This window comes from Salmo salar, chromosome ssa10 (genome assembly GCF_905237065.1).
Source record: "Salmo salar chromosome ssa10, Ssal_v3.1, whole genome shotgun sequence".
NCBI classification, from domain to species: Eukaryota; Metazoa; Chordata; class Actinopteri; order Salmoniformes; family Salmonidae; genus Salmo; species Salmo salar.
In genome coordinates this window covers 16,340,072-16,353,371 of record NC_059451.1, presented here as the reverse complement: position 1 = coordinate 16,353,371, position 13,300 = coordinate 16,340,072, and the positions used below count along the sequence as shown (strand labels likewise).

General features: G+C 41.8%; 1 protein-coding gene across 1 annotated transcript in view; it reads left to right on the top strand.

Annotated features, from left to right (window-relative positions):
- wdr18 (WD repeat domain 18) overlaps positions 1-13,300 on the top strand; it is a 97,453-nt gene that overhangs the window by 76,712 nt on the left and 7,441 nt on the right. The window contains exon 9 of the mRNA XM_014216070.2: positions 8,970-9,038. Coding sequence (XP_014071545.1) covers positions 8,970-9,038 — 69 coding nt within the window. The remainder of the gene's footprint in view (positions 1-8,969; positions 9,039-13,300) is intronic.

Sequence of the window (13,300 nt, the reverse complement as noted above, 5' to 3'; positions counted from 1 at the left end):
GTGATTAACTGAAATTTCTGTTATTTTTCAGTTTTTAAACAACTAATTGACCAACGTAGGTTCAATTATTTAAATTCCATTTTGTTTTTTTTACTGTGCGCGCATTTCAGTTTCAATAGAGAGAGATCAGATCAAGCCTGAACTGTGCAATGTAGTAGGGAGTTGTAGTTTCCAACAGGCCAATATTCTACATAGTTCAACGCAGAAAACATGGTCATTAACTACAATGACCATAATCCATTGTGTGCCTACTTGTCCCGTCTGTGTGTTTCTTCTATGTTAGGTTAGTGTGGGGCACACTAACCTCCCGAGTGGCGCAAGACACTGCATCTTAGTGCAAGAGGTGTTTTGATAGTTGGTATTTGGTATTCACCAGTCATAAAAGTATGCCGTATTTACTTTGAAGAACTACTACTATGTTCTACTTGTGATTTTATCAGACAGCATAGCCAGCAGCTCTATAGAGATGAGATGATGACTTGGAATGAAATAATAAAATCATTAAATAAAACAAATGTAATATACACAATTGAAAGACTTTATTGAGGGAGAGTAATGTGAATAAATCATGGTTACCCAAATAATGCAGAGTGCATTTATTGTAAAAAAATATATATGTATATGTAACTATTAGACATCGAAAACCATGATTTATTTTTTTCATAATCGAACCGACCTCAAACACTAAACTCTCAGCACCAACCGTCACAAACTGTGTGGGTGCCGGTGGCTTGCCCTCAGATGAACCAGAGGCCGGTCTGGCCCGGGTCCAGAGAAGAGAGGGAGCGAGAGAACCCATTAGCGAGCTGGCTGCCTGGGGTGAAGGGTCAGGGAGGGGAGATAAAGCCATGCTGGGGGACAGTCACTCTCCAGGGGGGTTCCTCTGGAACAGAGAGGCTGGGGTGATTCCCTGTGGCTTCTCTGGTGGGGGGTAGGGTTGGGGTATCTCCATGTAAGGCTAATTGGACAGTTCCTCTGGGGTGGGGGCAGAGTACTGCGTTCAAGGGAAGATTAAGGAAACGGGTAGATAACACAAAGGGCGATAGGAAGGGTTTTATCTCCTCTCATTGAGGAACAGCTGATGGGTGTGGGAAGGAGCTGAGACTGTGTGTGTGGGGTGCTGTTGTGTCGGGGAGCATGGTATTGACCTACACTACATTGCCAAAAGTATGTGGACACTGCTCTTCGAACATCTCATTCCAAAATCATGGCCATTAATATGGAGTTGGTCCTCCCTTTGCTGCTATAACAGCCTCCACTCTTCTGGGAAGGCTTTCCACTAGATGTTGGAACATTTCTGCGGGGACTTGCTTCCATTCAGCCACGATCATTTGTGAGGACGGGCAGTCAAGTTCTTCTACACCGATCCCGACAAACCATTTCTGTATGGACCTCGCTTTGTGCACGGGGGCGTTGTTATGCTGAAACAGGAAAGGGCCTTCCACAAACTGTTGTATATAAATATTGTGTTTCCCCTGTACACACTTTAATTTCCAGTGCATTCACAGTTAATGACTGATCTTTGAAATAAACCCTGTTTATTAATAAACCCAATAAACCCATGTTTATGCAGTGACCTAGACAGCTGCGGGTCAGCATATTAAAAAGTATATACCTGTACACTTATCTGTGAACTCCCAGTTGCTCACACGTACAGTCGGGCCTAAATTTATTGACACCTTTGATAAAGATGAGCAAAATTGACTGTATAAAATAAATAATTAAAATACTGAGCTATATTGTATGCTCCAAAATATAGGGAAGTTATAATATCAAAAAGTGTGTGTGTGTCCCCGCTTCACAGTGGGATTCAATAAACTATTAACGTCCATTGCTATATCAACGGTGTGGAGATCATTACAGCCTAAATTACCTTTTCATCTCCGCTATGCAAACGAGGCTGCTTTCCGCAGCAATTATGCTGTTTAAACAAGTTTTGTTTAGCTAATAGAATGGAAAACATTACTTCAAAAGACTTTTGGGTACCTTGTTAAGATTACAACAGCATGAAATCAATGTCTTTAAACGTTGCTACTTTTCTGGGAAATAGCAAAGAAACCGTGTAATCTGCTTGACACATTGTTACTTACCTTACAGATCACAAAGTCAGTTCATTTCCACTTCATTCATATGCAAATTATTTAGATTCTTACGCTGGTATGTCTGGCTGGCATGTTTTTATTTGAACCTGCCCTTCCCTACACTGAAATGCTATTATTTCAGTCGTCCTCTATTATGATTCAGTGCACTCTTGTGGTTGAATATATATGTATCTATTGTAGGTCCCAGGATACAACAATGAATAATGTGGAATTTATAAATACCATCAAAGGATAGCTTACAACTTAAAAATAATGAACACCTTGTGAAACAGCTGTGAATACCAACCTGGAAATATTGAAGATTATAATACATAAACTGATCTTTTTTTGTTGTTGAAAAGTTGTCATTTATTTTCAGATTTTGATTGTATACTCACATGGCAATCATATACAAAAATACTGAATTCTGATGTTTGGAATATAGAGGGGGTGGGAGGTTCTGTCAGTCTCGGAAGGGGGACTTGAAGAGGGAGACTGCAATGTTCAGGCACTGCTGCTCTCTTTGTTCTGAGTGTTTGCAGTGCTAGTGTTTTTAGTTCATCTGTGTATCTCACATATTATGTGCCCAGTATGATAGAGCAAGAAAACGTTCTCAGCAGATAATGACAACATGACAACAGTAGCCGTAGATGATGTAATGAAAAGTTGGTGGGTGGTTAGTAATGGAGGACATCCGGTGGATCCACATCTGTGTTAGGCAGAACCCCTAGGTCCTGGAGAACTGGAGCAGAGTTAAAGGGAACATGGTAGGAAACAGTGATGTGAACACACAGGTTAAACTTTACTGTGAGACAATTTGATCTAGAGATATGTACTTTTTAAACAGTTTTGGAAGGTATAGCCTACAAGCTGGTCCCCCTCCGACTCAGAGCACAGAAAATGACTGATCCGAACTCACTGGCTCTGGTGGATGGGATACCGCTTGGGGGGGTTTAAGTGATCTGAAAGTACATTATACAAAAATAGCAATAGACAAACAATAACACTAAGTCAATCACATTTGAAAGACTACAGTATATGCAATAATTGAATATATAATTGCATTGTTTACCTCAAGTCAACAGCTGCGGCTCCCGTCCAATCTCGGAGGCCTGGACGCTGCTGTTGTGTGCAAAGACAATTACCTTCAGGTTGTTCTCCTACCGTTCCTGGTACCCGTCAAGGGACTTGCCCATGGCAGTCTTGAGTGTCTGGTTAGTCCATTTATCCAAACCTGGAGGAGGGGGTAGGAAAGGGATATCTATTGACAATGTAAGATATTGAAATATATCTGGTTATGTAACATGAAAAAACAAAAAGAAATTGTAAAAAATAAATAAAACAAACCATTGGTGACAAAATATAACCTATATAACACCCGTACCTTACTCCAGCGTTCATGACCTCGGTCACTCAAGATGGACCTCGGGAGAACCGTGGGTGTTGAAGATGTCCATCATTGCCTTGGAGGTGGCCTCGCCAGTGTCGTCCTTTTTTTACATCCATCGCGCTGGAGGAGATGGCTGCCATTTTACAGGCTCCTAACCAATTGTGCTATTGTGTATTTTTTTGCGTTATTTATAACTTATTTTGTTCATAATGTTTCTGCCACTGTCTCCTATGACCGAAAATAGCTTCTTGATATTAGGACAGAGATTACTCACCTCGTACTGGACAAAGATCCTTCGGACGCGAAGGATTTACTTCAGACACCCGACAAGGCCCGGGGTGCTTTGTACGGATCTGACGGCAAGTGAGTAATCTCCCTCTACCATCAGTCCTATTAGCCAACGTGCAAACATTGTATAACAAAATGTATGAGCTCCGATCAAGACTATCCTACCAACGTGACATAAATACTGCAATATCTTGTGTTTCACCGAGTCGTGACTGAGCGACGACATGGATAACATACAGCTGGCTGGGTTTTCGGTCCATTGGCAAGATCGAACAGCTGCCTCCGGTATGACGAGGGGTGGCGGTCTGTGTTTTTGTAAATAACAGCGGGTGCAAAAAATCTAATGTTAAGGAAGTCTCGATGTTTTGCTCGCCTGAGGTAGAGAATCTCATGATAAGCTGTAGACCACACTATTTATCAAGAGTTTTCATGTATATTATTCGTAGCTGTCTATTTACAACCACAAACCGATGCTGGCACTAAGACGGCACTCAATGAACAAACAAGAAAATGCTCATCCAGAGGCGACACCCCTAGTGGCTGTGGACTTTAATGCAGGGGAACTTAAATCCGTCTTGCCCAATTTCTACCAGCATGTTACATTTGCAACCAGAGAGGAAAAAAAACTCTGATCACTGACAACGATGAGGCAGCATATAGGGAGGAGGTGCCAGGATAACAACCTCTCCCTCAACGTGATCGAGACAAAGGAGATGATTCTGGACTACAGAAAAGGAGGGCGGAGCACGCCCCCATTCACATCAACGGGGCTGTAGTGGAGCAGGTTGAGAGCTTCAAGTTCCTTGGTGTCCACATCACCAACGAACTATCATGGTCCAAACACACCAAGGCTAAAACTCATCGAATCCCATTGTGACGAGGAATTTCCTCATCTTTATCAAGAGCGCCAATAATTTCAGACCCCACTGTATGTCTGACGCAGCACAACTACTTGGAATTCCTGTCCTTTGTATCACATGTTTTTTTCCAGACACAATAGCCCTAGGATTTACTTTCATTTCTTGTCTAGTGCACCTAGGTAAAGTATAGGCCTACTGTGTGGAATGTTGTGCACTAATTTGCCCCACTCTAAATGGTTATTTTGTTTATTCCGTAATTAGAACTCTGGTAAAAGTCTGTCCTTGAAATAAACAATTTATTGCGCTCAACTTTCTGTACCCAGCAGCAGAATGGAAACTGAGAATGGAAACCAAAAGTGGTGAATCAAGGATAGAACGAATCTTAATTTCAGCTGTTATAATACCTATAATATTTTTGCTATACCCTATTGAATGATTTTGCGCTAACAATCATGCCTATCAGGTAGGCCTAAATAATATAAAATGCCATATTAATTCATAGTTATTACAATTACGTTATTGTTGGGCACCGATTTACTTGTGATATTATAAGGGCCATCAAATAAATGTTCCGTTTAATTCATTTTCAGGTAATACAGTCTCTATTGTGGACGTCACCATCACATTGATAAATGGGGAAAAACACTCCCTGAGGGTGCATACAGGAACCACAGTGGCGGATCTCAGAAGTCTCATCAACCAACATTTTGAAGTGCCAATTGCCACGCAGAAACTAAAAAGTAATGGGCAGGATATCAGTGACGATTCAACAACTTTGAGCCACTATGGTCTGCAGCCCAGGATCCAATGTGTGTGTGCCGATTACAAAGCCTGCTGCGATTCAGATTTCCCTGAATAATGTGAAACCCTACGATGTGATGCCGGCTGAGACCGTGTCCCAGTTCAAGATCATAGGTCTACAATGTGGAGCAGGTCCCTGTGGACCAACAGATATTGTTCTTTGGGGGAAGGCAGCTTGAAGATGGCAAGACACTGAAAACACTATGACATCAAAAAGGACAGCAACATTTTCCTAACTCCGTCTTAGGGGAGGCTGAAGGCAACTGAGTATCATTGACCTGAGATACAGTATGAAGCCCTTCATTTATAATGCATGAAACACAATCTATATAGGGAGAACTTTATCACAGTAGCATGACCTATATGAAAATTTCAATTAGATTGTAATCAATTAAATAAAAATGTATTAAACACCTATAATTTACTATTTATTTTTTATGGCCCCAATTTAAAAGGCACGAAAATTAAACTAAGTTATTTTCATTTATAAAATGGTTAAATCTAGAACAGCCTGGAATTATACGGAGCTGCTTCTTTGACCTTTTTATATAGATCATTTTTATTCAGTTGAGACTGACTAAAACAGAGCAGTGCACATGAAGAACCTAAAGGCACTATAGTTTGATGAAAATCTTGCATTGTTTATCCCGATTCTGTATAAATTAGTTCCATTCAAGGTTGAGACAGTTATTAATGTGCTATGGCTCATCTGCTTTGCTTCACTTAAATTATACAAATATACATTTTATCGATCGAGAATGCATAGCGTTCCGTGCAGTTTCTATTGTTCAAATGAAATTGATTCTGTTGCAAGGGATAGATACGTATGTGAACTCATTTGATGTTTTAGGATTTCATCAGTGTGGTGTATGTCAACTGCAGTCCTTCACCACAGCTCTAATTTGTCTGATTTGCTGCAGTGGCATTTAAAGTCCTACTGCTACAGGACAGGTTACTCAACATTTAATAAAGGACTGATGAAGAACTGGGTATGTCTGGTCTAAATTCATGTCACAATTTGGGTTATTTGAGTTCAATAGGATGCCGCTTTTTAATTTCAAAACATTTTACGATTATTTGACCAGGTAAGTTGACTCAGAACACATTTTATAGCATTTACCTGGGGAATAGTTAGAGGAGAGGAGGGGGAATGAATGAGCCAGATGTATGCTGGGGATAATTAAGTGGGCATGATGGTTTGAGGGCCAGATTGAGAATTTAGCCAGGAGACCTGGGTTAACACTCTTACGATTAGTGCCATGGGATCTTTAGTGACCATAGAGCGTCAGGACACCCGCTTAATGGCCCAATCACTGCCCAGGGGCATTGGATTGTTTGGAAAGATTACCTCCTACTGGCCCTCCAACACCACTTTCAGCAGCATCTGCTCTCCCATACAGGGACAGACCAGGACCAACCCAGCTTAGTTTCAGAAGCAAGCCAGCAGTGGGATGCGAGGTGGTATGCCGCTTGACCTGTGTAACGCCCCCAGCACTTTTCAAAGACTGATGCAGTAAATATTTGGTCACTATAGCTTTCAGTTGGTGTTACTCTTTTATTAAAATTAGGTGATTTATTTCCTAATCATGAGTTAATGATTGTTGTATTCTGGCCTGTTTATTCCCATGCTCAGTCAATTTTATGAACCTGTGTTTTTTTAAATGGTAGTTAGCTACCATTACCCTGTGGGTGCCACAGGGTTCAATTCTTGGGCCGACTCTCTTCTCTGTATACATCAATGATGTCGCTCTTGCTGCTGGTGAGTCTCTGATCCACCTCTACGCAGACGACACCATTCTGTATACTTCTGGCCCTTCTTTGGACACTGTGTTAACCTGTCTGGGCAAACGTCCCACCCTAGTCAACAGCCAGTGGAATCGCGTCGCGCGAAATGCAAAACCTCATAAATGCTATAACTTCAATTTCTCAAACATATGACTATTTTACACCATTTTAAAGACAAGACTCTCGTTAACAACCCTCCAGATGAGCTTCAATGCCATACAACTCTCCTTCCGTGGCCTCTAACTGCTCTTAAATACAAGTAACACTAAATGCATGCTCTTCAACCGATCGCTGCCTGCACCTGCCCGCCCGTCCAGCATCACTACTCTGGATGGTTCTGACTTTGAATATGTGGACAACTACAAATACCTAGGTGTCTGGTTAGACTGTAAACTCTCCTTCCAGACTCACATCAAACATCTCCAATCCAAAGTTGAATCGGCTTCCTATTTCGCAACAAAGCATCCTTCACTCATGCTGCCAAACATACCCTCGTAAAACTGACCATCCTACCGATCCTCGACTTCGGCGATGTCATTTACAAAATAGCCTACAATACCCTACTCAATAAATTGGATGCAGTCTATCACAGTGCCATCTGTTTTGTCACCAAAGCCCCATATACTACCCACCACTGCGACCTGTTCACTCTCGTTGGCTGGCCCTCACTTCATACTCGTCACCAAACCTACTGGCTCCAGGTCATCTACAAGACCCTGCTAGGTAAAGTCCCCCCTTATCTCAGCTCGCTGGTCACCATAGCAGCACCCACCTGTAGCACACGCTCCAACAGGTATATCTCACTGGTCACCCCCACAGCCAATTCCTCCTTCGGCTGCCTTTCCTTCCAGTTCTCTGCTGCCAATGACTAACTGGAACGAACTACAAACATCTCTGAAACTGGAAACACTTATCTCCCTCACTAGCGTTAAGAACCAGCTGTCAGAGCAGCTCACAGATTACTGCACCTGTACATAGCCCATCTATAATTTGGCCCAAACTACCTCTTCCCCTACTGTATTTATTTATTTTGCTCCTTTGCACCCCATTATTTCTACTTTGCACTTTCTTCCACTGCAAATCTACCATTCCAGTGTTTTACTTGCTATATTGTATTTACTTTGCCACCATGGCCTTTTTTTGCCTTTATCTCCCTTATCTCACCTCATTTGCTCACATTGTATATAGACTTCTTTTTTTACTGTATTATTGACTGTATGTTTGTTTTACTCCATGTGTAACTCTGTTGTTGTATGTGTCAAACTGCTTTGCTTTATCTTGGCCAGGTCGCAATTGTAAACGAGAACTTGTTCTCAACTTGCCTACCTGGTTGAATAAAGTTGAAATAAATAAAAAACCTCTGAAGACCTCCCCACAAGATAGCTCTCCCGAGACCAGAGTCGGAAACCACTTCTCTACACTGCCATGCATAACTCCTACTTGTGGGCGTGTAGTCTTCGCATCTGAACCCTTCCCACCTCCATTTCAACATATTGTCCATCCGCGTAAGCTTTATTGACCCGAGCCGTAAAATAAAGTCAGAACTCCCACACAGTTGTGTGTCAGTGGACGGGGCGGTACATTGCAATTGTGATCCGCTCTGTAAATCTGGGGAGCGGGATCACGCCCCTTGTTGTTATTGTCTGGTATTGTCATTGTCAGCCCTTTGTTGGCATTGTCACACTCACGCCACTATCCACTTCTGGATTTGACTTTGGACATGGCCTGTGCACCTTGTTTGACTGTATGTTCTCTCTCTTTTAGGCCCAGAAGGAGACCTATTTGGAGAAAGCAGACAAACTCTACTCCATCATGAGTGCCGTAACAGACAAGGTAAGTGGGCAGGTCGATGCAAAAATGCACGTCATTACACAATACAATTCCCCATAGATGTTATTTCAAATATCTGTGTGTTTGTCGACATAAGGTTAGTGAGCAAGTCAACGTCATCTCAGGGGGCCATGTGACTCCGCATTATAAACCACATGTTCTAAGGGTGTTAGATGTATGTAAATGCTATGTACAGTGCTTTTAGAAAGTGTTCACACCGTTGACTTTTTCCACATTTTGTTAGAGCCTGAATTTAAAATGTATACTATTTAGATTTTTTTTGTCACTGGCCTACACACAATACCCCATATCAAAGTGGAATTATGTTTTTAGAATTTTCTTTCCCCAAATCAATTACAAAATAAAAGTACTCAACCCCTTTGTTAAGGAGTAAAAATGTGCTTGGGTCGTATAATAAGTTACATGGACTCAGTGTGTGAAATAGTGTTTAATGTGATTTTTGAATGACTACCTCATCTCTGCACTCCACACATACAATTATCTGTAAAGTCCCTCAGTTGAGCAGTGAATTTCAAACATATTCAACCACAAAGACCAAGGAGGTTTTCCAATGCCTCGCAAAGAAGGGCACTTCTTTGTTGGTAGATGGGAAAAATATTTTCTTTTTAAAAAAGCAGACATTGAATATCCCTTTGAGCATGGTGAAGTTATTAATTACACTTTGGATGGTGTATCAGTACACCCAGTCACTACAAAGATTTTAATTAAATTACTATAAATATTCAACTTTCATGAAATCACAAATGCAATACATCAAAATATAGCTTAACTTGTTAATCCAGCCAAGGTGTCAGATTTCAAAAAGGCTTTACGGCGAACAGCGTCCAGCACACAACTGCATAACAAATCATATTCAACCAGGGATTTGCGACACGAAAGTCAGAAATAGCGATATAATATATGCCTTACCTTTGAAGATCTTCTGTTGGCACTCCAAAATGTCCGTTACATTACAAATGGTCCTTTTGTTCGATAAAGTCCTTTTTTATATCTATAAAAACTCAGTTTAGCTGGCACGCTTCAGTCAATAATCCACTCGGTTTCCCCCTTTCAAAATGCATACAAAATGAATCCCAAACGTTACCAATAAACTTATCCAAACAAGTCAATCAACGTTGATAATCAAGCCTTAGGTACCCTAATACGCAAATAAACAATACAATTTAAGACAGAGAATCGTTATTGTCTTTACCGGAGATAAACAAAAAGAACGCGCTGTTTCGTCCACGCGCATGGAAACACTACAGCCAAAATGGGAGCCACTTAGAAAAACTACAACTTCTCCCTCATTTTTCCAAAAACCAGCCTGAAACTCTTTCTAAAGACTGTTGACATTTAGTGGAAGCCCTAGGAAATGCCATCGGAGACGATTTCGCCCTATTATAAAAGTGCCAAGCATTGAAATCAGTGGTATGCTGAATATTTTTTATGGTTCCTCGGGGTTTCACCTGCCATTTCAGTTCTGTTATACTCACAGACATTATTTCAACGGTTATAGAAACTTTAGTGTTTTCTATCCAAATCTACCAATTATATGCATATCCTAGCTTCAGGGCCTGAGTAGCAGGCAGTTTACTTTGGGCACGCTTTTCATCCGGACGTCAAAATACCGCCCCCATCCCAAAGAAGTTAACTCAGTTGTTTAAGAGGAAGGAAACCTCTCAGGGATTTCACCATGAGGCCAATGGTGACTTTAAAACTGTTTAGAGTATAGTGGCTGTGAAAGGAAAAAAACTGATGGATCAACACCATTGTAGTTACCCCATAATATGAACCTAATTGACAGAGTGAAAAGAAGGAATCCTGTACGAAATAGAAATATTCCAAAACATGCGCCCTGTTTGCTACAAGCCCCCTCAGTGAATGTTTCTGAATGGCTGAGTTACAGTTTTTACATAAATCTACTTGAAAATCTATGGCAAGACCTGAAAATGGTTGCCTAGCAATGATCAACAATCGATTTGAAAGAGCTTGAAGAATTTTGACAAGAAAAATGGGCAAATGTTGCACAATCCAGGTGTGGAAAGCTCTTAGAGACTTACCCAGAAAGACTAACAGCTGTAATCGCTGCCAATGGTGGTGCTACAAAGTATTGACTCGGGTTGGAATACTTATGTAAATGTGATTTCTTTATTTAATTTTCAATAAATTTGAAAACAATTCTAAAGACATATTTTCACTTTGTCATTATGGGGTATTGTGTGTAGATGGGTGAGATGATAAAAAATAAAAAAAATCATCCATTTTGAATTCAGGCTGTAACACATCAAATGTTGAATAAGTCAAGGGTATATGAATACATTCTGAAGACAGTGTAGTCGCCGCGGGTTAACATTTTTACAGGCTCCCTGCCAGAAGGCTCAGCGGAAGACTCTTCATTATGACCCTTTAACTCCTCACAGCGTTACTTGCACTTTACTCTCAGACATCTACAAAGGCCACGATAAGAAAATACAGCTGCAGCTACTACTTGCCAGCTCATACATACTTACACCACAGTGCGTCAACGTACTGACTGTAAGAGAGGAGAGACCCTACCGGCTATGGCGTCAGCAAAGGTCAATATTACAATATTGTGTCTTATCTGGAGACTTGGTGTATCCATCCTTCTCATATCCTTTCTTAGCTAGGGAGAGTTGATTTCCTATCTGGAGATCATGGCTGAAATGAACAGGCTTGTCAATATGATGCACCTCAAGAGATTGGTTTTCATTATAAAGACCACACAGTCAGTTAAAGGCACAATCTGTAACTTTCATTTCCACTGACTCATTTGAAAGTTGTGTTAACCTCTCAAACCAAAGACAATGGGGCGGTCAAGGTTTCTCACTGGCCAAAGATCTCCTGGCCTGAACATAATTTCGACTTGTAGTTTCAAATGAAAATGCATCGTGGTCATGTGGGACCCATAGATTAGCATGTGGTCTCTATATTAAACCAGTAATAGACAACATTTGCCTTATGGTACACAACATGACCAAAAGTATGTGGACACCTGCTCATCGAATATCTCATTCTAAACCCCCCCCCCCAAAACAATGATTTTTGTCACATGCGCCGAATACAACAGGTGTAGGTAGACCTTACAGTGAAATGCTTACTTACAAGCCCTTAACCAACAATGCAGTTTTAAGAAAATACCTACCCCAAAAAGTAAGCAAAAAGAAAAACAAATAAATAAAGAGCAGCAGTAAATAACAATAGCCGGGCTAAATACAGGGGGTACCAGTACAATGTGCGGGGGGCACCGGTGTCGAGGTAATTGAGGTAATATGTACATGTAGGTAGTGTTATTAAAGCGACTATGCATAGATAATAACAGAGTAGCAGCAGCGTGGGGGGGCAGGCAATGCAAATAGTCTGGGTAGCCATTTGATTAGCTGTTCAGGAGTCTTATGGCTTGAGGGTAGAAGCTGTTTAGAAGCTTTTTGAACCTAGACTTGGCGCTCCGGTACCGCTTGCTGTGCGGTAGCAGAGAGAACAGTCTATGATTAGGGTGGCTGGAGTCTTTGACAATTTTTAGGGCCTTCATCTGACACCGTATGGTATAGAGGTCCTGGATGGCAGGAAGCTTGGCCCCAGTGATGTACTGGGCCATACGCACTACCCTCTGTAGTGCCTTGCTGTCGGAGGCAGAGCAGTTGTCATACCAGGCAGTGATGCAACCAGTCAGGATGCTCTCGATGGTGCAGCTGTAGAACCTTTTGAGGATCTGAGGACCCATGCCAAATCTTCTTTGCCCTCTTCACAGCTGTCTTGGTGTGCTTGGGCCATGTTAGTTTGTTGGTGATGTGGACGCCAAGGAACTTGAAGCTCTCAACCTGCTCCACTACAGCCCCGTTGATGAGAATGGGGGCGTGCTTGGTCCTCCTTTTCCGGTAGTCCACAATCATCTCCTTTGTCTTGATCACATTGAGGGAGAGGTTGGTGTCCTGGCACCACATGGCCAGGTCTCTGACCTCCTCCCTATATGCTGTCATCGTTGTAGGTAATCATCACTGTTGTGTCATCAGCAAACTTAATGATGGTGTTGGAGTCGTGCCTGGCCGTGCAGACATGAGTGAACAGGGAGTACAGGAGGGGACTGAGCATGCACCTCTGAGGGGCCTACGTGTTGAGGATCAGCGTGGGCGACGTGTTCTTACCTACCCTTACCACCTGGGGGCGGCCCGTCAGGAAGTCCAGGATCCAGTTTCATGGGAGGTGTTTAGTCCCATGGTCCTTAGTGCACTCAAAGCTCATCA